The sequence below is a fragment of the Eublepharis macularius genome, chromosome 7 (assembly GCF_028583425.1).
Source record: "Eublepharis macularius isolate TG4126 chromosome 7, MPM_Emac_v1.0, whole genome shotgun sequence".
Taxonomy (NCBI): domain Eukaryota; kingdom Metazoa; phylum Chordata; class Lepidosauria; order Squamata; family Eublepharidae; genus Eublepharis; species Eublepharis macularius.
In genome coordinates, this window is record NC_072796.1 from 101,439,952 (window position 1) to 101,465,255 (window position 25,304).

Here is a 25,304-nt window from a genome sequence, read left to right on the forward strand (position 1 = left end):
AAAGATACTGTCCTTATTCATACTAAACCCACAGTTATTTACTTACAGCCTGTAGGCACATTCTGTTGCAACACCAAGTTGGTCTAAAGCTGACCAGCAAGTTGGTCTAAAGCTGACCAGCAAAGCTGTATGAGGCAACATTTGCAATTCTCATTTAGGCAGCCATCAATTTGCTAACTCCTGACATTTTAAAGAAACACACAACTTCATAAAAAAACACAAATACTCAGTTTCATTATTTAGTCCATATGGGGCAAGATAATTTAATCTTAAAATCCATTCAGACTCTGTAATTTTTGTTGTATATCATAATTAAGAGAAGCTTTTATAACGCGTAGTACTGAGATCTTCCTGATGGCACTGTATAAAATGAGAAACTAGGGGGGCTTCTATGTTCTTATTCTTAATTCTTGATATGTTCTTGAATTCTAATATTTAATGGACAGGTAGTGCTTCCTACATATAACAAAGGGCAACTAAACTGTATCACATAAATCACATTTGGGGTCTTACATGTAGAGAAAGCAAAATTCTCAAAATATAAGGGTTTGTTTGTCTTGGGGTTCGTGATAAGTGAAACCTTAATGGAAAGACTATATTACAATTTCCACAAGGGAAATGTCCTTTTGGCTGTTGCACTGTGTTAGGAGAATCCTGGAAATTAGAATGTACAATGATATCCCTCAGATTCCTTGTTCTCCTACATCCAATAGTGGGTGACCCAGCTATGTCCCTCACAATATGCAAGTGTTTGCGTGTAGTTCTACTGATGCCTGACGACAATGGGGTGTAGTTGACTGCCCATCTAATTCTGCTGTCCAGTTCTCTATTTTTAGGGGTAAGCAACAAGCTCTGGGGTATATGAGCTGCTTTTCTATTAGCTTCTTGAATGATCCTCATAGGGCAACCCCGTGCCAAGAAAGAGCTATCTAGAGTTTTGCTTCTGCTCACAAAATCCATGTTTCTGGATGAGCTTCTTTCTGTCCTAAGGTATCACCTGTTGGTATATTCCTTCTCAGATGCCCTGGGTGGAAGGATGAGAAGTGTAGGAAGGAGCATCTGTCTTGTCAGTTTCTTAATTTACAGTCTCTATCTTTAAAGACAGTGACGTCCAAACAACTGTTGCATTGTATGTTGGCCTCCCATGTGAAATGGATATTGGTGTCAACAGTGTTTAGCCATTCAACTAGTGCCCCAGCATGGTCTGAATTATTCATAATCAAGAAAACGTCGTCTAGGTACCATTTAAAGAAACAAATCTCTTTATAATAAAGGTTAATTCTCCCATTCAATACCTGGCTCTATTTCAGATGTGACATATATAAGTTAGTTATGGACGGGACAGCGGAACAACCTATCGCCACCCCCTTCGTCTGGTAGCAATACTGTTCACAGAAACTGAAATAGTTCTTTTCCAAAACAATATCAAGGAGGTCAAGGGGGTGGGGGGAGACTAATTCTTCCAGGCATACAAAGCTGTTTCTATCACTCTTCTGGCTCTTTGTGTGTGTGTGGGGGGGGTGGGTGTCAAGGTATATAAAATTTAACATCTAGTACAATTTTGAGGACTTCCAAGTTTTTTACCATCATGGTGTCATTAATATAAGCAGGGGTTCTTTGCACAAAAGATTGGACAAAACTGTCAAGATAACAAGCCATTAAAATTATACAAGAACATCTATCAAGAATGGAGAATAGTAACATAGAAGCCCCCCTTATTTTCTCATTTTATACAGTGCCATCTGGACTGCAGAGCCTTTGCCTGGCTTGGAGCGGGGTGGGTTCTATAGTCAGGGTGCAAATTTCAGCCTTTGCCTTTCCCCTGCCCCCGCCAAGTCTGTATGCAAGACAGGCTGCTTATTGCTTTGGGGGGAGGGGGAAGTGTAGCTACTGTCTATTCCGTCCTCCTGTTTCTGGAATCCTGGTTGTCAGTCAGTTAGTTCAAGTGAAATGTTTATCTCAGGTGAATGCTGCCTACCTATTGCACAGTGCAAAGACTGAAACCACTGCCCCATTTCAGCCTGCCTTGCCTGGCTTTCAGTGGGTCGAACCACTTATGTTTCCCCTACCCTAGCATGTGGTCCTGGCAGCCACATTTACATTCAATCAGAAAGTTGTTGCAGAGTCAGAAAGACAGCACAACTCTCAGCACAAATGTGCCATTCAGAATCATCCAGTTTGGTGGCAAGTGGCATGCACCTGACTGTGGGTGCAGAGTCACTCTCTGGTCCTGCCTCTCCTGCCACACAGACAATTAAAACCTGACAGTGAGTTGCCAGAAAAACAGGCTGAAATTCTTCTGCCTGGCCAAAAATATTGGAAGCCATGCTCTTAGGAGTCAGAGCACTTATATTTCTGATTGAGATGTAGTTCAGGTCAGATTGTGGCCCAGACTGAGGCTCCAGGTCACCTCCTCTAATTCCTTTGGTGGTGCCTCCTTTTGCAAGGGGAGTGAGACCTGAACATACAATCAAGACTCAGATGTTTAAGATTCCAGCAGGGTGCAGAAACTCATGTTAAAAGAGTTCATTTAACAGAAAAGAAGTTAATAAGTTCTCCAAAAAATAAATGGGTGATGCTTTGGTCAATGAAAAATATCTCCCTGGGCTAGTGGAGCAGAGACATGAAAAAGATCAAGGGTCCCTCATGTAGCTTTAGCTGAAGTGATCCCTAGTTCACCTGTAGATTTCTTGATCCAAATCTGGGCCAATCAATAAACTTGTGCTCTTTGCCTTTGGGGACACCTTCCCATCCACAACAGCTGCCTTGCTGAACTACTACAGGAAGTGGAGAAGAATCTAATGAGTTTCCAGAGTCCCTGAACCTTGCTGGAGGCTTCCTGCAGTCCCCCTTCCCAGCCAGAATGAGTAAAAAGGGCCCATCTAGAGGCTTGAATTTCGCAAGGATTAAATTCTCCCCAGAGAGTGAGAAGCTGCTTCTACCAAATCTTATTCTTCCTAAGATAAATAAATACAGAGCTCATTGGCACCTGAAAGACCCATTCTCTGGCCAGGACACCCAAGTGACTGGCTAGGGAAGCCCAATGAAGAGGGTGTCTGCTGGGGAAACCAGGTCTCCCTCTTCTCTGCCCCCCAACACTTGATAGAGCAGTGGGGGGTAGTCAAAAAAGGCATGATGTCACTTCTAACATATACCTGGAAGTAATGTCACATTGCCCCAACTGTATGGTTTGACCCCAACTGTATGGTTTACTGCAGCATTTTAGCAAATCCCATAGTGGCACATTGTGTGATGTCACTTCTGGTTACTTGCCAGCAATGACATTGCACCATTGGCACAATGTCATCACTCCTCGGCCCCACACCCTCCCTCTGCCACTGTGCCTGCCGATACACCACAGGAGGCAACCGGCATCCTTTTCTGGGCCTACTAGGTCCCTCTCCCCCAAAAGCTTTGCCTTCCAAGGCACTACTCCCAAATCTCCAGGAATTTCCCAAGCCAGAGTTGGCAACTGTAGGGCCCATAGTACCATCGGCTGGGTCCAAGCCAAGTCCTTGTGCTGTTGCTGCAGGAGCTTGGATTGGACTGGGTCAGTTGTAGCAAGGGCCCAGGAAAGGATGGTATACTGGGAGGCAACAAAGGACCCTTAATCTGCTGACAAAATTCTTGCATCTGACGTTTGGTGAGCCACAAGGCACTTCAGCTAATTCCCTGGAATTTCTTCCTAGAAAAAAATGTAATTGTGGGCTGCTACTCCTTTCCAAAAATGCACTGTTTTAAATCCAAAATCCATTTCAGACATGAGTTCTCCTGGACTGAGATGAAACTGTAGTTAACTTTCCCCCTAACCTTGCTGTAATGCTTTTAAGTAAATGTGTACATGTGTCTTTAAATGATTGGTGTGATATAGGTGAAGAGTGGGGGTGAAAGAGAGGGATGAGTGAGTGATATGATTGGTTGATGACTGAGAGTGTGGGCGGAGCGAATGCAGTTTTAGACTGAGAGTGGAGAGAAAAGTTTCAGTCAGGAGAAAGCAGGCTAGCTGTGTGCTGCCTGAGCACGTTTAAGCATTTCTGTGAAAAATATTCAGTCAGAAGAAAGCAGGCAAGCTGTGTACAGACTGAGTAATTTTAAGCAGTTCTGTGAGAAATACTGAGTGAGGAAAAGAGAGACTAGCTGTGTGCTGCCTGAGCAGATTTAAACATTTCTGCAAAAAGTACTGAGTCAGGAGAAAGCAGGCAAACTGTGTGAATGAGTTTAAGTGAAGTAACTTTCAAGAACTGAGAACTACTCTTATGAAACCGATACACTTCTTGAAAAAGATAAAAGTTTATTTTTGTAATATCCTGGAGTATGTCATTGCTATATCCCATTCCTATCCTCAGGGCCACATAGAACCACAAAGGAGCCTGAAGCTTGGGCACATGAAGGGAAATTTAAGTAAAATATTTTGGAATATAATATTCCTGGTAGCAGCAATCTACGCAGAGGGTGTAAGGGAAAGATTAAAGGAAACATCTACCCTAGAGAAAGAAAGGGTCGTAAGTTAACACTTGCGAACAAAATTCAACAGGAATATTATTAAAACTATTGCCTGTTTTTGTGCTGATGATGTGTAACGGGCATAAAAAGGAACTAATCAGGATAGCAGCAATGAACATGAGTGGAAAGGAAAAAGTTCTTTCAATGCAACATATGAAAATGCAAAAGAAAAGGACATTTTTTGTGACATGGTCACTGCAAGTGTAACCCCTGTGAGGTTAATTGGTTTAGCCCAGTGGGGTGGAGTCAGAAGCTAGAGGCAGGCTGCTGAGGAGGAGGCTGTTTGCTGGAGAGCTTAATAAATTATAAGCTCATCACCTTGAATAAGGTAATCAAATGTTGTATGTAAAATGTGATTTAAAGTGGTGTTTGTGTATTGTATGTAGTTGGTGTTACTGGGATTGTATTATTTTTGTAGGGCTATAATTCCCAACAAGAAGACAGAAGCCTGCTGCACAGTTGCTTCAAATGGATGAGAGAGGACTCATCATCACTTCTTGGATGTTGAACTGTTTGCCTTTTCAAGGACATTGTTGATTTGGAGATTTTTTGTATGGTTGCACTTAAGAGTTAATTTTTTTTAAAGTTGTATTTTATTAATTGTTAAAAAGTTTAAAAGAAAAAAAAGTTATTTCTTAAAATTTTATGAAAGTTGCTTTCTAAGCCCCATAGAATCCATGAAAAGAGAAGTTACACAAGCAGACTGACAGTGGCTGCAGAAGCCTTTCTTGTATGGGAAATAAGCAGATCTGGACTTGGGAATAGTTCCCAGTTCTTTTCACTAGATGGCACTAAAGCACCAGGATTGTTTAGAGGGGCTGCTGCTATTGTGCTGTGCTGGAAGAACAGCTGGACGTGCAGGTGAGCAGAGACAGGTGTGCTGGCAGGCTGGGATGATGAAGCAGCCCAAGAGTTACTGATAGCAATGCCTGCCCTAATTCCTACAAGAAGCAGTAAGTTTGGACCTGCACTGCACCCAGCTTCCTTTTGGCCCTGGGTGCTCTTCACCTGTATCTAAACTCGTATGACCTGGAAAAGGCTTATTTAAGGATAAGAAAACTGGGAACCAAGGATGATAGAGCAGTGTGACTGGAAATGAAAGGCCATTACAAGGGGTTTTTTTATTTTTATTTTTTATTTATATCTCATCTCATTCTCCAATGGGGACCCAAGGTGGCTTACATAATTCTCCTCTCCTCCTGTGGGGTAGGTTAGGCCAAGAGTGTGTGACTGGCCTAAGGCCACCCAGCGAGCTTTCATGGAAGAGTGGGGATTTGAACCTGGACCTCCCAGATCTTAGTCCAGCACTCTAACCACTACACAAACTGTCCTTTCAAGAAATGGCAAAACAGCTGACAAGCCTATTGCAAGACCTCCGTTGTAATCCCATGCCCTCTCATTCAGGAGTTAGCCCCATTATACACGACTGTCTTCTGAGTTAAACACATCCAGATCGTGCTGAACAAAAAGGAATGGCAGGAGATGAGCCTAGCAGGAAAACCTGGTCCTCAGAGCGAATATGTTGTGTTGGCCCCAAAAGTAGGCCTGACTTCCACACACTTCCTGAACATTCCTATGCTTTTGTTTCCACAAGGAAAAGGCACTACAAAGCAAACCACCACCACACTGCAAAAAGAAACTAGAGTTCGAAGTCACAGACAAAAACAATTTTTAGCATTACAAGAATAACAGTTAAATGTGGTCAGGAGGAGTTATTAATCCTTAGAAGTGCAGCTAAAAGTTTCTTAAATGCAAATATTTCCATTAATTCTACCTTTATAGGGATAGAGAAGACCCAGAAATACAGTGAGGCAAGAGGGCTTGTAAGGGCTAGAATCCACTTTATTTTCTCATCCTCAAAGTTGTCCTCTGAGATTCAGCAAAAGCTTATGGGTATCTCCTAATATCATCTATTGAAAAGCCACATTTCCTTTATATTTGTAGCTGTATGTCAAAAGCACATGATCCAGGCTGACCCAAAAGCATAGGCAATGCTTTTGGTAATCACCCTGATGCTGTGGAACTCCCTTCCCCATGAAGTTCCTCTTATGCTTGTCTCCTCTCCTTGATTCTTCCTGGAGGCAGGCTGAAGTTGAGTTTTCTCACAAAGCATTTATGATGTGAGGACAATTCACTGCTGATCTTTGGGCTTTTGATGCTTGTAATAGTGTTTTGCATCCTTTCTCCTCTGTTTCTCCCTTTAAGGATTTAAAGGGGTTCTGCTCTACCTTTGTTATTCCTTGACTTCATTTCCACTGTAACAAGAAGGCACAAATTAACTCTTGCAGGATAGCAGAGAAGCCCATTTTATTCACTTTGTTTAAAATGGTGGTATCTTTTATTCCTAGTTTTCAGGAATATAAAACTTTACTGCGCTTGCAGCTAACCTTCATACTTTGCTTTGTCTTTTATGGCTCCCTCTGCAGATATTTCTTACACATAAATAAGACTACACTTGCCTAAGAAGCCACAGCCACCCAGAGCAGTTTCATTAATGAGTCTTTGCCTATGAATCTTCCTTTCATTCATATCAAGTCCTGAGATTGGCCTGGCTCTGCAGCATCCATGAAGCTTCTCAGCAGGAGAGGAGGAGGAGCAGCTCAAGAACTAACAGAGCATAGTGGCGAAGAGAAGGAATTGTGATCCGGATCCACGGTTCACCTCTCTGCCACAAGCTCCCCAGGTGGCCTTGGGCAAGCCCCTTTCTGTCAGCCCCAGGACAACATCGACAGCATGGGGCGATTACACATGTGACAGAAATGTCTCCAGCTGTCTTCCTGATCCAACCACCTCTCAACCCCTCTCTGGCGCTTCTAGTGCTCCTGTCATGTGCAAGAGGAACCGGCAGTTCTAAAAGATGAGCAGATTTGCTAAGAATTCTGGGAAGCCCAAATCTTGCCAGGAAACAGACCTCATGAAGAGTTTGGTGACGCCTTAAAGATGAACACATTCATTGTGGCAGAAGCTGCCATGAGCCGGTGCCCACTCACTGGGTTAGTCTTTCAGGCATCGCACTCTGCAGGGCTCCTCCTCTGGAATTGGTCTGGGCCGAGGGAAAGCAGCTCTGCCGCCTGCTGCTCTCCCTTGGACTTTGGCAGCCTCCCTCTCACTCCCAAACACAGATGGTCCTTGTAGTACTGAGGAAAAGGCATTCACTATCACAAAGATCTTTATGATATGTCTTCACGGGACTGCGTCCTGGCATCAGGGAAAAGCTTGATTCAGTTCAAGTCCAGCATTAATAGGAGTCAGGGATATATAAGAGTTTAAAATCTTCCTTTATGCAATCATAACCCATGAAGGAGAGAATGTGCCGCTTATAGGAATAGGAAGACTGCTGGGGTTGGATCAGATCAAAACAGTCTTCCCAGAGAAGGCTTCCCTCGTGGTTTGTCTTCAGCAGCTTGTGTTCAGAGATACACTGCCTTTGAACATGGAAGCTCCATTCAGGGATCATGGAGAATAGCCACTGATAGACATGAATTTGACTAATCCTCCTTTAAAGCCAACTAAGGGAGTTTCCAGAAGGAGAGATTTGAATGGACTTTGCTGCTTCAAGATGGGGAATATAATTTTGCAATTCTCCTCTGTCTTAAAAAAAAAACCCTCCAAGTGGAAAATTAGCATAGCACAGAGAGTTAGGCTAGAGAGTTTCTCCCTGAAACTGAAAAACTGAGGTGCCAGTTTTCTGTTTGCAGGGAGTTTTCTCATGGAAGACAACACAAAAACATAACCGCCTCTCGACGGTCACAGACATGAGCCTAGAAATTTTATCTGATGATTCTGAATCTACCAAGGCCAGCCTCGTCTCCCCTGACTGGCAGCTGCTCTCCAGGCAGAGGCCTTTCCCATTACCTGTGACCAATCCTTGTAACTGGAGACACTGCAAGGGACTGACCCTAAGACCTTCTCAAGATAGGTAGCCATGTTAGTCTGTCTGCAGCAGTAAGAATCCAGTAGTATCTGTAAGACTAACAAAATTTGTGGTAGGGTATGAGCTTTTGTGAGTCACAGCTCACCTTTTCAGATACCATATCTGAAGAGGTGAGCTGTGACTCATGAAAGCTTATACCTCACCATAATTTTGTTAGTCTTATAGGTGCTATTGGACTCTTTCTACCACTTCGTCCTGGTTCACATATACACCAGGCCTTTCCCACTGGCCAGCATATCTTGGACAGTTAATTCCACAAGTTATGTGAAGATGTACTCCCTTTTCTGTTTTAAATCCACTGTCCTACTTTATGGGATGAGTTGGACTCTGAGTTCTTGTGTGATAGGAGGGGGCAAAAAAGCTCTCTCTCTCCACTTTCTCCATCCCATGCATATTTTTATAAACTTCTATCATTTCTCCCCTTAATTATCCTTGTTCCAAACTGAAAACCTCACCCTCTTCAGCCTTTCCTTATGGGTATGGTGCTCCAACCCCCTAATCATTTCAGTTGTCCATTTCTGCCCTTCTTCCTGATCTGTGATAACTTTCTGAGTTGGCACTCATCATAACTGTATCCAACAGAACCACTGCAGCCACTGCGGATTTAAGGTACTGCAGTCATGGCCATTTCATTACCATGCTCTTTCCTCACCATTCCCGGCCCTTTGCCTTAAAAACCGAAACGTCCTCATAGCGTCTCTTCCCTTTCTCCTTTGGCTCAAATGCCCATCTGTTAGCACTCAGGCCTTGAGCCAAGGGAGCCAATTCCCTCCCTGATGCTGCATCGGCACATTGCTCAGTGCAGAGGTGTTTCTCCAGCCCCAGGAGGAGTTGGAACAAGTTATATACCTGCCCCTTTTACATAAGGTCTCGTGACACAGCCTTGCTGAAGATGTTCCAACCAGGGCAGGATCTAGGGTTGCCGGCGCCCAGGGCAACCCTAGTCTGACCCCCCTTGCATGCGTGCACAGCGCATCATCATGCAGGGCAGAGCGGCAGAGGCAGCGTGTGGGGCTGGGAAGCTGCCCGCACCATTCACCTGCCCTGCAGGACGGGTGAATGGCACAGGCGACTGCGCTGCCTTTTGCCTGCCCTGCAGGACAGGGGGTGCACGGCAAGCTGGCCACCCCGTCCTGCGGGGCAGGTGAAAGGCAGCGCGGGGGGCTGCAAGGCTGCCTGCACTGCCGCCTGCGCACTCTGGCAGCTGGCAGCTGCTCCCAGTGCCCCCTCCCTGGCGGCGCCGGGGACAGACTACCCCCCTGCCCCCCTTGATCCGGCCCTGGTTCCAACATGCTTTCGGCTTTGTTTACTGAGATGCAGTCTGGCTGCTCTCTTGTCAGCATAAGATGCCTGTCCATCAGAATCTACAAGGCTGCCTGATTCATCAGATACAGGGGAGAGCTTCAGTGCAGCAGCTGCAGCCAGGAGTCTCAAGAGCTCTGAAGGTGAATGACTCATGGGTGTCTCCTAACTGCCCACTGCAAAAAAGGCCCACCCAAAGGCAACAAGGCCATCTTCGCGGTATGATGAACAGGGGAGAGTCTTGCAGCAGCTGCAACAGATGTCACCAGAGGAATCAGATCTAGGGTTACCAAACTCAAGGTAGGGTCTGGAGTTCTCACAGAATTAATAATAATACCTCGTGCTTAACAATCAGTGTCAATATTATCCTCACAATCACCTTGTGAGGTGGGTGGGGCTAAGATCTCCTAGAAGCTGTGACTGACCCATTGTCCCCCAGCTGGCTTCAAGCGGAGAAGTGAGGAATCAAACCCAGTTCTCCAGATTAGAGTCCCACACTCTTAACCACTACTCCAAACTGGCTCTTCACTGATCTACAGTATACAGAGGGCAGTTCCCCTGGAGAAAAGGCAGCTTCAGAGACCAAACTTTTGTTATATCATAAAGTCTAAGTGAAAGGCAAGTCCTACAGTGACATCATATCCTCCCCTCTTCAAACTCCTCCTACCTGTAAGCATCCAAGAATTTCTTAAATCAGAGATGGCAATCCTAATCAGCACAGCCTCAGTCGTGCTTAATGCTGGAGCTAAACCATGGCCGAATCCACACTTCCTTTTTGTTTCCGCGCCTTTTTCGCAACCATGGCGATGTTCAAGCAGATACTCACACGCTTTCCCATTCTGCGTGTTCCCCGCCATCACCACGCCACAACTGAGCCTCCTTTCCATACGTGATAATGGTGGAAATCTGTTTTTGCCTCACCTTTTTTTTTTTTTTTTTTAAAAGGGGCTTTCATAGCGCATTTGCACAATAAAAAAAGGTTGGTATACCAGAAAACCTACTTTGTGGGCAACAGGGTTTCTGGAGAATGTTTTAATGTGACAAATTATTTTCAAATTTGCCCACCATAACAACCGGACAATTGTTAGAAAGTGGTCTGTGACGAGCAAAAAATGGGCCAATCAAATTTGAGGGGGAGGGGACCTTACCATTTCTTAAAAGTCGAAATATCAGTATAGCGCAAAATTAACTTCTTTTTTTTAAAAAATGGAAGTGATGTGCGCCGTCAATGCGGAGGAGGGAACCGCCCACTATAACGCTTTACTCAGTGGCGTGTGGAGAACTGATTGCGTCACGAAGTCGCACTGGGAGGGTGAATGTGATGATGCACAGCATAGTAGCGGAATGAACCCAACTGCCATGACTGCGCAAGATAAGCAGATGGTGAGTGCGTGTGGATTTGGCACATGTCTTGAGGGCCTGACATTGACACCAGTCCAGAGGATACAGGCGTTGATGCTAAGGCAAACTTTGAATCCACTGGGAGGAATGCAAGCCAGGGCTTTTGCCAATGGAAGTGCCACCTGCATCTCTTCCTGTGCTTGGCCTGGCCTCTCTGGGGCAAACTCCCACTTACAGCTGGAACTGGTATCTGCACAAAAAGAGCATAAAACAGGCCGGAACAGACACTAAATAAAAGACACTGCAGAACAAGATTTTAGAAGTGCAAATACTGAAGTGGCATGCTTTTATTAACCTGTTCTCTGCCTAAGTGGTCCCGGAACACCATGGAACAGGCCGGAATGGGCACTAAAGAAATGCCAGTACCAGAAAAAACAGTGGGAAACATTAAAGAAACCAGGGAACAATATTTTTGAAAGGAAAACATGAAAATATCATGCTTTTATTAACCCTTTCCCTGCCAAAATCTGCTGGAATTCCACGGAACAGGCCGGTATGGGCGCTAAATAAATGCTAGTACTTTCTAAAAGTATCATGTGTACCCTTGCTTGCAGAAAAATCTTGAAGACTGCAATCCATTTAAACTAGCCATCAAGTCTTCCACTTGCTCAGACACTGCACAAATACTGTCTGATATATGGGGTTGCCAGGTTCCACAGAAAGGTTCGGATGAGCTACGGCTGAGTTCTGGAAAGGCGAGTGTCAGATTTTCAGGAGGGGAGAAGAACAGAGAATGGGATAAGAATAGCAGGAAGCAGGGTTTTCTGCAGTGGCTCGGGGCTTTAAGGGCACTCAGACCAGGTTTTCAAACCCCCTCCCCATTGTCTGGAGTTAGCCGGGGGGGGGGCATTAAAACATGGCTTCAAGCCAATACCGGTTGCCTGGCTGGAGGCTCCAACAAACAATCAAAAAGAGATGTCCTCTTAATATATATAATCAACCAAACAAAGGACATTGTTTCCCCATAGACCAATTCAGTCAGTGGGTGAGTGCAACAATGAAGGTGAGTGCAATAATGATGGAAAGGGACTGTGTGTGAACATTGAACAGTGGATGAATGTGAACAAAACTTGGTGACACATTGGTTGGAAAGCTACACAAAGCATGGGTAATTGGAGAGGGATTTGACTAAAGCATCAGTAAGTGCATGGAGAGATGATCCATGCATACAGAGGAGAACAGCAGAGCTGATTTGAAGAGCGGGAAACTGGGTAAGTTTGCCAACCTCCAGGAAACAAACAAATAGTTCCGGGGTCCCCAAACTTGCAACCCTTTGGAGCCTGCAGGCACGTTTGTAATTCTGACACACCGTGGTGGGTGCAGGCAGACACAGACTGCTGCAGCACGTGAGCCAGCCAGGAAACACTGGCCACAGCATTCCTTCTATCGCATGGTGAAGATCCTTGTAATGAGGTTCCAGCTGCTGCCAAAGAAATATTTTTTAAAATCTGCACAGTGCAGCAGTAGCCTTGGTGGGCAGGTGTCACATCTGGCATCCCTCTTTCTTAAAACACTTAGTGGGTACCAGGAAAACCACGGCCTAGTCTGCATGGCACACTTTAAGCTGGCTACGTTGAGCATTCTTATTGATTGGTGCTGAAATGGCTTGGGGTCCCATCATTCTGCACTGAACAATATCAAGGGTATTTGGTGTCTGCTGATGCACTGAGATGTGTCTGTTTGGAGCAGCATTTTGTGGGGGCTGGAGCTGATACCAGTTTTTCAAAAAAAAATTCACAGGTATGGTAACGTTGCAGTGTTGGAGCCCTTCCCCTGCACAGCATTTGCTGATTGGGCTGTCCCGTGGCCACTGGAGAGGCAATTGGTAGCGGCATTCTGGGGAAAAACAACTACTTTTTAAACTTGTTCAACATTCATTTATTTTGTTAGAGCCAAAGTAGGAAAGGATTAAAATGCTGGTGCTTCATTCCCTACCAGCAGCTCCCTGACACTTTGTTTCACAAACCCAATGTTTTTTATCCATTTCTAGATCGCACAATGGCTTTCAACAAGGACATTTTACTCCTTCCTTTCAATACTGACTTATACTTCACTGGACATCATTGGGTATTGGACATAACGATCTTTGAAACAAGAGAAATTATCATTGTCGATTCAGCAAAAGATAGGGATCGATCATAGCAACACAGAAACATTTTGTTGTCAACTGCTGCAGCATGTCATCAAATAGCAGGTGTTCCTTTTAGGCATGCAGAGTGGGAAATAATGTTAGGTGCAGACACAGTTCAACAGAACAATACTTATGACTGTGGAGTATACACAACATTGAATGCCTATAGTGTTATTTCAGGAGAAGCATATGGTACCTTACAAAGTGAGAATGCCAGAAACTGAATAGAAGTAAACATTGGTTTGCAGCTGGAGCTTTCTATCAGTTTACTTTTGGTTTCGCTTTTCCTAATCGGTTTAGCCCAGAAGGGGCCAAGTAAATGTATGGCCTTTAGCCTACTGCTTTTGCATTTCAGCAGGTCTTCTGATTCTACATTTGAGATATGATTGACTGTTTAGATTTTTAAAATCATTACTTTGGCAGAAGCAGCCACCACATTACAAGAATCTTCACTGTGTGAATGAAGGTACACTGGGGCCATTCTTTCCTGGGTGGCTCACCTGCTGTAGCAGTCATTTGGGGTCTGAACTAACCATGGTGTGTCAGAATTATTAAGGGACCCGAAGACTCAAAAGATTGAGGACCTTTGAAATATTTATTTGTTTATTTTGTTGGATTTATACTCCTCTTTCCCTGCAAGCAAGCTCAGAACGGGTAACAGCAAACCAAGTACATAAAGGGATAAAACAGTAATAGCATAAAACAAGATAAAAAAATTGTTTGTTGAGTAGAGTATAAGATGGGATTTTTCAAAGAGAGACTATGGAGGGGTGCTCTGGGTCAATGGTCATCAGAGTGTGCAAAAGTGAGCAAGGAACTCAGGCAGGGTGTGACATGTTAGGGAAACATGGAAGCCTGGAAGGCCGCTGAATGGGAGAGGGAAACAAGAAGGGGGACAAAAGGAGGATTTATGCTTGAAAATAGAGGAGATGGCTGATATTAACCGCATGAAAGTAAAAGTAAACTGAGGAGCTGACAGAAAGGATAAATACACAGACGGCACTGGTGATACCTACACATCGTCGAGAAATATCACCTAAAAGGTAAAATATATTTCCTTGTATATCGTTTGAGACTCTGGTTGCAAACAAATATTTCTACTCCTAAGGGTTGTTGTTCCACTCAGGGGGTTGTCATTCAGGTAACAGAGCCCTTCTTCTACACTCAGGGGGTTTCATTCCTGTCCCAGAAGCCTTCTGTTACACCCAGAGGCTGTCATTCCACTCCAAAGCCTGTCATTCCAGTCCCAGAGCACTTCTGATACACCCAGGGGCTGTCATTCCATTTAGGAGCCTGTCACTCCTGTCCCAGACTCCGTCTGATACACCCAAGGGCCATCATTCCACTCCAGGGCCTGTCATTCCAGTCCCAGAACCCTACTGATACACCCAGGGGCTGTCATTCCAGTGAGGGGCCTGTCATTCCAGTCTCAAGAGTTCTTTTGTCACACCTAGGGGCCGTCATTCCACTCCAGAGCCTGTCATTCCAGTTACATAGCCCTTCTGATGCACCAGGGGCCGTCATTCCACTCCAGGGCCTGTCATTCCAGTCCCAGAGCCTGTCTGTCACACCTAGGGGCCGTCATTCCTCTGAGGAGCCTGTCATTATAGTCCCAGAGCCCTTCTGTCAAACCCAGGGGCCGTCATTCCACTCAGGGTCCTGTAATTCCAGTCCCAGAGCCTTTCTATCACACCCAGAGGCCATCATTCCACTCAGGGGCCTCTAGTTCCATTCCCAGAGCCCTTCTGTCACACTTTCAGGCTATCATTCCACTCAGGGTCCTATCTTTCCAGTTCCGGAGCCTTTCTTTCACACCCAGGGCCATTATAACTCTCCGGGGTCTGTCATTTTATTTATTTTTATTTTATTTATATTTCAATTTACATACCGCCCATCCCCAGGGGCTCTGGGGATGGGCGGCATTCCAGTCCCAGACCCTATCTGCTACCCCCATGGTCTGTCATTCCACTCAGGGGCATGTCATTCCCGTCCTAGAGCCCTTCTGATACAGCCAAGGTCTGCCATTCTACTCTGGGGCTTGTCATTCCAGTCCCAGAGCCCTTCTAATACACCCAGGGGCCGTCATTTCACTCCGGGTCTTGTCCTTCCAGTCCCACAGCCGTTCTGTCACACCCAGGGGCTGTCATTCCACTCAGGAGCCTGTCATTCCAGTCCCAGAGCGCTTTTGATACACCCAAGAGCTGTCATTCCATTTAGGGGCCTGTCACTCCTGGCCTAGAATCCTTCTGATACACCCAGCAACTATCATTCTACTCAGAGGCCTGTCATTCCAGTCCCAGAGCCCTTCTGATATAGGTCCATCATTCCACTCAGGGGCTTATTCCAGTCCCAGAGCTCTTGTGATACACCCAGGGGCCATCATTTCACTCTGGGGCCTGTCAGTCCAGTCCTAGAGCCCTTCTAACACACCCAGGGGCCATCGTTCCTCTCAGAGTCTTGCCATTCCAGAGCACATCTGCTACACCCAGGGCCTGTCATTCCACTCAGGGGGCTGTCATTCTTGTCACAGAGCCTTTATGTCACACCCAGGGGCTGTCATTCCACTCAGGGGCCTGTTATTCCAGTCCCAGAGCGCTTCTGCTACACCCAGGGTCTGTCCTTCCCGTCAGGGGGCTGTCATTTCTGTCCCAGAACCCTTCTGTTACACCCAGGGGCTATCATTCCACTCAGAGGCCTGTCATTCCAGTCCCTGAATATCTGGGCCCAAGGTCCTTCCTTCAAAACACACTCTACTTTTTCTTTTCAACTTTTTTTTTTTGCTGTAATGTTTCAATGGAGCCCATGCAAGTAAATGGGCATTGCTGGTTCCCATTATTTCCAATGGGCATTGAAGCCTCTCTCATTATTTTCAATGGCAATCCTGCCATTCCTTTTAGTACATCTCCTTCAATTTCTGCTCATCATGCTGCTGTTAAAGCTTCGTTAGGACAAAAAACAAAAGTTGCCAACGCCAGGCTCTGCAGGAAGAGGGGCGGGCTACCAAAAAGCCGGAGAAATTCAGGCTGCCCCTCTACGGGTATGTTCTCGGTGTAAGCCCCACTGAATAACATGCGGCTTACTTCCGAGCAGACCCGTTTAGGATCGCACCATAAGCTAGAAGGCATACCGAAGTCAATGCGAAGTGACGAAGGCGCTGAGGCATACACGCATACACTTCACAAGCTGGGCAGCGGTCTCAGGCAAAGCGACCCTCGGTTGACAGAACGCCAACGAAGCCGGCCCGGCCGGGCCCATCCCCTCCGCACTGCGCGCCGCGCCGCCCAGCTCCCCACCCCTCCTTGCCTTAAGAAGCCAATGGGCGCCGGGGATGTTAGCGGCTGGGAGGTGGCCGTGTTGCTAGGGCAGCGGCCTCGCTCGCCTGGGCGGCCGGGAGTAGGAGCCCGAGGGTGGCCGTGGCGCGCCATGGAGGGGCTGGACGGTAAGGGCGGAGAGGGAAGCGGGGGAAGGAGACAGACAGCGGGCCCTCCTCGGAGGAAGGGCCTCTGGCGGAGGCGGCTTGGCCGGGAAGGCGCGGAGGGCCGGCCGAGCCTTTGTGTTTAGCTCTGAGGGGCGGGGAGCGCGAGAAAAAGTGGGGAGTTGCCGCGGAGCGGGACAGAGGCCGGCGGACGAAATTGGACCCGAATCTCCCTGTAGGAAGGGACTGGGGGGAGTCCCTTGCCTGCAGGAAGGGATTCGCGCGCATCCCTGACAGAGGCGCCTCTCGCCAGCGCGCTCTCCCTTTGTTCGGGGCGTTGGCGGCGTGTGCTGCTGCTTCTGCGGGTTTTCTATTGCACTCCTCCCTCTTTCCTGTCATTCCGTGTTAACAAAATCCGTAGCCAAGAGGCTGGTCTGCGCCTCACACAGTTGTGGGGCGCAGTGTACGGATTAAGTATGAGTGAACAAAATAGGGTAGAATAAAATGTAACGGGTGGAGGAATAGGCTGTGTTAGTAGTCCAGTGACGGGCCATTCGTTTTGTTGGACATATCCCTGAAGCTGGATGAAGAACAATTTTTTTTAATTCACCTTCCTGAAACTGATTAGACTTTAAGGGCATTTTCAAGAGCGATGCGAGGGTTTAAAAACCAACAGCAACGCTAGAATACATCATTATGTGAATACTGGATTGGAAAGGATGAGGGTTTCGTTTTAAAAGCGAATACTCTCGCCAGTGTTGGTTTTATATTTCAATTTCAGATTTGGAAAATTCAAAGACGAATGAAAGAAAGCAAAGAAAAAATGACTTAAGTGTCATTTGCTGGAAAAGGCCTAAAACCCTTTAGTCTTGGAATGAGACTATAGCTGGTTGAAGATACCTTCCCTCTTGATGGAATGGGGTTTGGCCAGGCTGCCTTGGCATGGTAGCATTCCTTCATTCCAGACCAATGACCTTTTATGGCTAACCTTGGCTGTTCAGATTTAGAGTTCTTAGCTTTCTTGTTCTTAATATACCGATAGATATATAGATATAAATTAAAGTATGCTTAGTAGTTTGCCCTGTTTTCTGGTCAGTATTCATGTGTTCTTGTTGTTGTTTATGCACTTACGTATATATACTGTAACAAAACCTTGAAATTACAAAAGCTATCCATGAGACCAGCGGAGGGGAGGGGTGGCATGAAAATTATTCTTGTGTCCTTTTAAAACTGCTGGAGTAGCAATTCTTGAGGGCTGCTTAAACATACACAGAAACCAATATCTTTTAAAGCCACAGAAGTGCTTCTGGAAGTAGCTTATTTTTGAAAATGGAAAATAATGTATATGCATGTCTAGTCCTGTGAAAGGCACAAGCACCTGGATTTTTCTTATTTAAATCTGCCCTGATAATAAACATGAACATTATTTTAAAAATACAGTTTTAATATTTGCCTAGGAACGAAAGCAAGAGAAGTAATAATGATGATATATAACTTTCAAGTAGGCTGGGTCTCAGTGGCACACTGCTGGCTTTATATCTTGTAGTTGCAGTGTTTAAGTATTTAAGTGTTTAAGTATTTAAGTTGCAGTTTTTTGCAGTGTGCTCTTTTAAAGTGTTGAATATGGAGAACTAGTCTTCAGTTGCCATTCTGTTTGATGGCAGTAAAATAAAATTATAGTAAAGTTTTGTGAAATAATTTGAAAGATGCTTTATAATAATTAAAATAATTAATCCATGTCAAAATATTTGAATCTCAGTAGCTAGAGCCTGTCTGGCGATCTGGTTTTGAAATCTGCTATGTCTTGGGCTAGTGCACCATGAATACATTTTTCTTGCTGGTAATTTGTAAATATACATTTCTCACCCCTTAGTTTAACTAGTATTTTCTTGGTGTTATATGTAGAATATGTTAATGATGTTTGAAGCTTAGAGTGCTCTAAATCTTAAGACAAGAAGGTTATTCTTGAACTAAAGTAAAACTGATTTTGAAAGGTCATGTAGTATAAACGAGTGTGATTTTACTTTGGACACTTAAGGAAAAACTAGTGGTTTTTTTTCTCTTTGTCCTTTATATAGTTAGATTCTGCCCTATTTATGCAGGACTGAGAGTATTATGCAGATTGTGGTATTCTCTTTCAAGCCTGTTAGCAGTTATTCCAAAAATTTATTCATGGTTATTTCACTATGCAGGAATTCAAACAAATATGTCTTTCTCCCTGAACTGGAACAGAAGCTAGACTACTGTTTCAAAGTCTATGTTGAACCCGACCTGGCACAAAATCGTAAAAAAAAGTATAAACTTTGAATCAGAATAAATGCATAATAAGCATTGGTGTGTTAGAAACACAATTAATTATAAATTTAAGGTTTTAAAATATATTTTGGATTTGTTTAGGCCCCCAGACAACCCTTTTCAAGGCATAGGAAACAGTTGTAGAGTAGAGGATTGCTGGTTGTTGTGGGTTTTCCGGGCTGTATTGCCGTGGTCTTGGCATTGTAGTTCCTGACGTTTCGCCAGCACCAAAAGACAGAGATCTCTCGGTGTCACAGTGTGGAAAAGATGTAGGTCATTTTTATCTACTCAGGAGGGGTGGGGTTGAGCTGAGTCATCCTGTAAGAGTTTCCCAGGGTGTGGAATGCTAATGGCGGGAGGCTTCACTGTATCCTGAGGAGGTTCTTTTGCATATGGATTGGTACTTGATGTGCTAATCTTCTCTGCAGGGCTATTGTCGGGGATAGAATGTTTTGTTAGCCTGGTGTTTTTGGTGCTACACCTCTGAAGATGCCAGCCACAGCTGCTGGCGAAACGTCAGGAACTACAATGCCAAGACCACGGCAATACAGCCCGGAAAACCCACAACAACCATCGTTCAACGGCCGTGAAAGCCTTCGACAATACATAGAGGATTGCTGCTTTAATTTTGCTTTAGTGCATACTGCGATGCATCCCTAATGAAGGTTAAAAGGACACACATTCTCTGTGTTAGACACTCTTCCTCCAAACTGTTGTGTTGAACCAGTCTCTGTTGATCTGAAGACTGGTTCAACACAACAGCTGAACCAGTCTTCAACCTGTCTGAAGGTTGATGTTGAAACCTATGCTCTCTAAACTTTGACCGAAGAATTAGCATAGGAGTTGACAGTTCTTGAAATACAAAATTCTAGTATTCAAGAGGAGTCTTGAGTTGAAGTTGTAGAATTCTCTGCCATTGGATGGTGTGATGGCCACAAGCATAGATGTTTTTAAAAGGGAATTAGACAGATTCATGGAGGATAGATCCATTAATGGCTACTAGCCATGATCACTATTGGGGACCTCTATATTCAGAAGTGGTAAACCTCTGAATACACATAATAGAAGGCACTGCCCTGTTCGTTGTTCCTCCAGAGAAAGTTGTTGACAACTATGTGATACCAGGATACTGGATTAGATGGGCAACTGGCCTGATCAAGAAGTGGTATTCTTATGTGTGTAGGGATGTAACCTAGTAGGTCGCAGTGGGCCAGCACATGGGACTTGAGAAATGCAGGCTGGATTAGGGCAAGGTTGATATAAACACATGAATTTTCCTTGTACTGATTCAGGTCACTAGTTTATCAAGGTCAGTGTTATATACTTGAACTGGCAGGGGTGGTCCATGGTCTCTCCTATTTTTAAATGAAGATTCTGAGCATTCAACCTGGGATCTTCTGCATTTAAAGCAGATGCTCTTTCATTGAGTCTCTCTCACACACACACACCAAATTGGTTAAGGTTTGATGAACCCAGGCACTCGGGAATTTAGCCCACATGTTTGCAAATCACTTGCCATTGAGCAGTAGTTTCATATTTTATATCAGATCAACGCAGAACAGCCTAACATCATCCAAACTTCAGCTGTGTCTCAAGCACAAAGCAAGAACTAAAGGACCATAAGTCCTGCAGGTTAGCCCAGCTACAGATTTCAACTTATTTCTAATATGCATTCATCTTCCATATATGTAAAATAATCATTTTGCAAGTAGGAAATGCTAATAATCCCATGTTCAAAGAACAATCAGTTTTATCACAATTTCAATGGCCAGGTTTATTATTTGTATATATCACTAATTTTGTTTTGGTCTTAAAAGATTAAGTTGTACAACTATTGTTTGTACTACTTTGTTGCTATAAGGGTTGCTTGGTGCCTAGGCAAATAATCTCTGGTCTCTTGAATAGACAATGTGGATCCATTCACTGTAGCTGTGATCTAGGATCAGTAATAGATCGTTTATATGGAAAGGAGGAGGAAATACACCAGAAAATCATTCAAAATAATTATGGTTCAAAGTAGTGGAATTGTTAGTAATATGCATTAAAGCATCATCATTTTCTGAATGAAGACTGCAGTACAGTAAAAAAGAAATCCTGGATTTTGCCTATGTAATGTCCTTATAAATTAGTGAAACTGAGAATCTTGGTAACATTGGCTGATTCCGCACATGTTGGATAATGCACTTTCAATGCACTTTATCAGTCGTTTGAGGTGGATTTTTTGTTCCGCACACAAAAAAAATCCGTTCCAAATGATCTGTAAAGAGGATTGGAAGTGCATTATCCAGCGTGTGCGGAATCGCTCATGAACAGGTACTGCTTGACTAAAATAAACAGTTCTGGAATCTACAGAAACAGTTCTGAAGGTGCAGGAAAAATATTTGGAGAATTCAGAACAAAAACTGTGTTTCTTCTACATTTTTCCAAGGTTTTTTTTCATTGTTTCCAGCGGGAAAAAGTTCTCTCTTGAAATGAATGAAACGCTTTTTAAGATACGGTTTTACATTGCTCATAATGTGTAGTATGGATTTTTTAAAATTAGATAGTGATTATTCCTGTGAGTGTGTACTGTTCACATAGGTAATAATTAAATGTTATTTTGTCCACAATTAATATTCTAAAATGCTGCTCCAACTACCCCCTTGACTGAGGGGAGGAGAGGAGTTTCTTGGGTGGCCTGCTGTGGAGTGTTGGTGGTTTCACAGAGCTATGTGTGCAGGTGCACAACATGGGAGACAGGCAAGGCAAGCTTTATTTGAAGCATCTGCATGCTGCCATTAACCTGATGCGACCCATCTCTAACATGATTCCCGTCTTCTCTCTCAACTTCTCAGTGTGCTCAAACTTGTTGCCTATTTGGGGGGCCAAGTAGAATTTTTTTGCGTCTGGCACAATTTGGCTGCAAGCTGGGGGTGGGTCACCTACTCTGCTCTGAAAATTGTGGGAGTGACCTGCCCAGGCAGTAGGGGGCCAGTAACCCGAAGTTTCATATTCATAGTATCCATGTGGATAAAGCTGTTTGATTGGTATATATAAAGCTTAAGTGAGTTCTCTGAGGCATCAGTAATAGAGTGAAGCGGCAATTTCTCAGACCAGAAACTTGGGATTATGGTGCCTTCATGAAGCTGGGACAGGAACCTCGAGAGCTCCTCTGTTCCATGACTTGTAGACTTTGTAGCTGGAGAGAATAGACATGACAGACCTCTCTCAAGCACCGGTACATTCTTGGCAAGGAGGAGCCTGGGTGGTATGCTACTTGACTGCTCAGGGCTTGGAGCCAGAATGGCCTTGCCATAATACAGGCATAAATCGACATAAGAGGCCTGACTCTTCTATATCCCATCAGTGGCCTGCACTGTGAAGGTCTGAGTTTTGCCTTTGGATGCTGCAGATTCTTGTGCATGTTTCATTTATCATCAAGTCATGTCCAACTTATGGCACCCCTATGAATGAAAGACCTCCATAATGTCCTGTTGTTAACAAACTTGCTAAGATCTTGCAAACTAGAGGAAATGGCTTCTTTTATTGAGTCAAGCCATCTCATTTTGGGTCTTCCTCTTTTCCTACTGCCTTCATCTTTTCATAGCATATTGATTTTCCTACAGAGTCTTCTCATGATGTGACCAAAGAACAATCACCTCAGTTTTGTCACTTTAGCTTCTAGGGAAAATTCAGGCTTGAATTGATCTAGAACCCACTTAATTGTCTTTTTGGCTGTCTGTGGTATCCGCAAAACTCTTCTTTAGCACCACATGTAAAATGAGTCAATAATCTTACTGTGAAATAAATAGTCCTTGATTAGCCCAGATACTTGTTTTGACTGCCTGCAACGCAGTGATCTTCAATAGTGTTATCAAGTTAACTCTGTATCCAAATATGCTACTAGTCTTGTTGTGGCTGTATGAAACTTTGTGCAAAAACATATTTACTTGAGTTTACTACAAAAAACTTTTTTTTCTGTTTTCATTTTTTATTTTTCCTACCTCTCAGATAGCAAAAAACAAAGATACGTGTGCTAAGGGTGCAGAACTTGGGTCTTGCTTGCTTTTCAGTATTGCATTGAATTTTGTAAATATACCAAAGAGTAATTTTATATGCCAACTAAATTATGCCTTGCATGAATGATGTGCTTTATGTTGCTAACATAGTAAAATAAATGTTGGCTTAATAACAGAGTAAGCAAGATCAATATATAGAAAAATAGACGAAACACTAGAGAGCTCAGAGCTGAGAGAGCTCTGAGAAAGCTATGACTGACCCAAGGTCACCCAGCTGGCTTCAGGTGAGAATCAAGAGTAGAGAATCAAACCCAATACTCCTGATTAGAGTCCTGCCACTCTTAACCACTGCACCAAACTGTCTCTCAGTGCTAACCTAATGTTTCTGGACGTATACCACTGGGGACTTCAAGTCTCCAGCTATAAAAATGGTACAAGGGGAAAATCCTGTAAAGGGAAGGGAAGGCTAAAAACATTCATTTCGTTGTTACTGTTCCATAATAAGGATCAGTAATCATCAGACACTTATATGTATGTTGATCTTTTTATCAGATTTTCAGCCAACTAAAATCAGCAGATGAACTAGACACCAAGCAAGATTACAAGATTCTAACTACCTCACAGAAGCTAAAACTAATTGTGAAGCACACCAAGTGAGTGCTTATACACTCTCGAGTGGTAGAAGAATGGTACATGGGCTGAACGTTGTGGTAAACAGGAAACCAGTTGTACCATTCACATGCTTGAATGCTAAAGGGGGGGGGGGGAAAGAAACATTCACATGCTCACAAACTTTGGATCTACACTTGGCCATATTCCAACTACAAGCCAACAGTCAGTATAATTAACATGTATCATGCTTCTCTCTACAGGAGCACATTTATTCAGTGTTTGAGTGGAAGTATTCAATTCATCCAGAGCCTAAGTATCACTACAGCAGCAACTATGAAGTACCTAAGGATTCTATGTGTTGCTGGAATAGCTTACTCCTTCCAGTACTCAGTGAGTTTCTTGAGTAACACAACTGTTTCTTTCACCACGATAGTTTAGACTTAAGCTCCTTGAGGCAGGGATCTGCCTTTTTCACATTTTTATTTCATAAAACACTTACGTACATTGATAGTAGTATACGTGTAACACGTAAATCATATAAATAATAATACCTCTTTATTCTCTGCTTCCTTCTATCCTTGGAATACATTTGGTAAATTCACAAAGATACACACTGAATTGGGGATTTCAGTAATCTACCAAGCCAAGATAGATTAGATGCTGGGAGTTATATGATTGGATCTGTTGTGGTTCTTGACTCTGAAACCTCAAAGTCATGATCCCTCTGTTGAATCCACTTTGTGTACCTTTTGGACCACCTAAGTAAACTTTGTTCTGAAAACTCTTCTTGCAAGCCAACTTTGCAAAGTAGACCTTCTGTTTTAGTTCTCCAATAGGCTTGGAAATTTGTTCCTTCAGTGCCTTGGGATAGACAAAGGGGCTGGTGGCAGCAAGCAGGGCAATTGTCAGGCTTTTCTCTCATTGCCAGTTTTGTAAGTTCTGTATAACCGGCTGCTGAGCTTGCGCGTGCATTCCCCCTCAGCTGGGCAGAGGCAGCAGTGCCAGGCAACCATGACAGCACAACAGGAGAGTTTTTTAAAAAATAAGTTGAAACATAGGTATTTGGAGTATGGCTAGTGGCAGAAATCAATTAAGCAGTTCTGTCTCTGATCATTACTATTTTAACAACTTGGTTTATTTTAATTTACTCTCTAGAGACATGCTACTCCACACAGTATTAACATGTTTTAAGAGATAAATGTAGAACTTTTTTTACTATGAGAGACTTGCTGTATAAGTCCAGCAGAAAAAATGCTTTGAACTGTTTTTTTTAATATGTCACTTTGCAGCATAAAACCAGAGATTTTCACAGCCTATGACTTTTATATTCATTTTAAGCTCTGTTTGATACTGACACTGTTCTTTTATGTACTTTGTAGATTCATTTAGGTTAGAATCATAGGGTTGGAAGGGTCTTCCAGGGTCATCTAGTCCAACCCTCTTCACAATGCAGGAAATTCACAACTACCTCTGCTCCCCGCCCCCCCCCCCCACACACCCAGTGACCATTGCTCCATGGCCAGGAGATGGCAAAAAAGATGGTTTTTATTGTGCTAAATACGTACAATAAACACATTGGATTTGAATATTTCACTGTAATAAAGTACCAGATTTTAAAAAATATATATTCTGGTTGAATTTAAGGGGAGGGTAAGAACAATATTTTTAATTGGGTAGTAAATCATAGACTTTTCCAGTGTTGCTGCTTTCTAT

The 25,304-nt window shown here is 43.9% G+C and overlaps 1 protein-coding gene across 2 annotated transcripts in view; it reads left to right on the forward strand.

Moving 5' to 3' along the window:
- The first annotated feature begins 16,646 nt into the window (after positions 1-16,646).
- ZC2HC1A (zinc finger C2HC-type containing 1A) overlaps positions 16,647-25,304 on the forward strand; it is a 35,502-nt gene continuing 26,844 nt past the window's right edge. The window contains exon 1 of one of the 2 annotated variants that reach the window (XM_054986038.1): positions 16,647-16,710. In XM_054986038.1, coding sequence (XP_054842013.1) covers positions 16,695-16,710 — 16 coding nt within the window. In that variant the 5' untranslated portion in view covers positions 16,647-16,694. Of the gene's footprint in view, positions 16,711-23,901; positions 23,982-25,304 lie in introns of those variants that run through there. The other variant, XM_054986037.1, reaches the window with a different exon arrangement.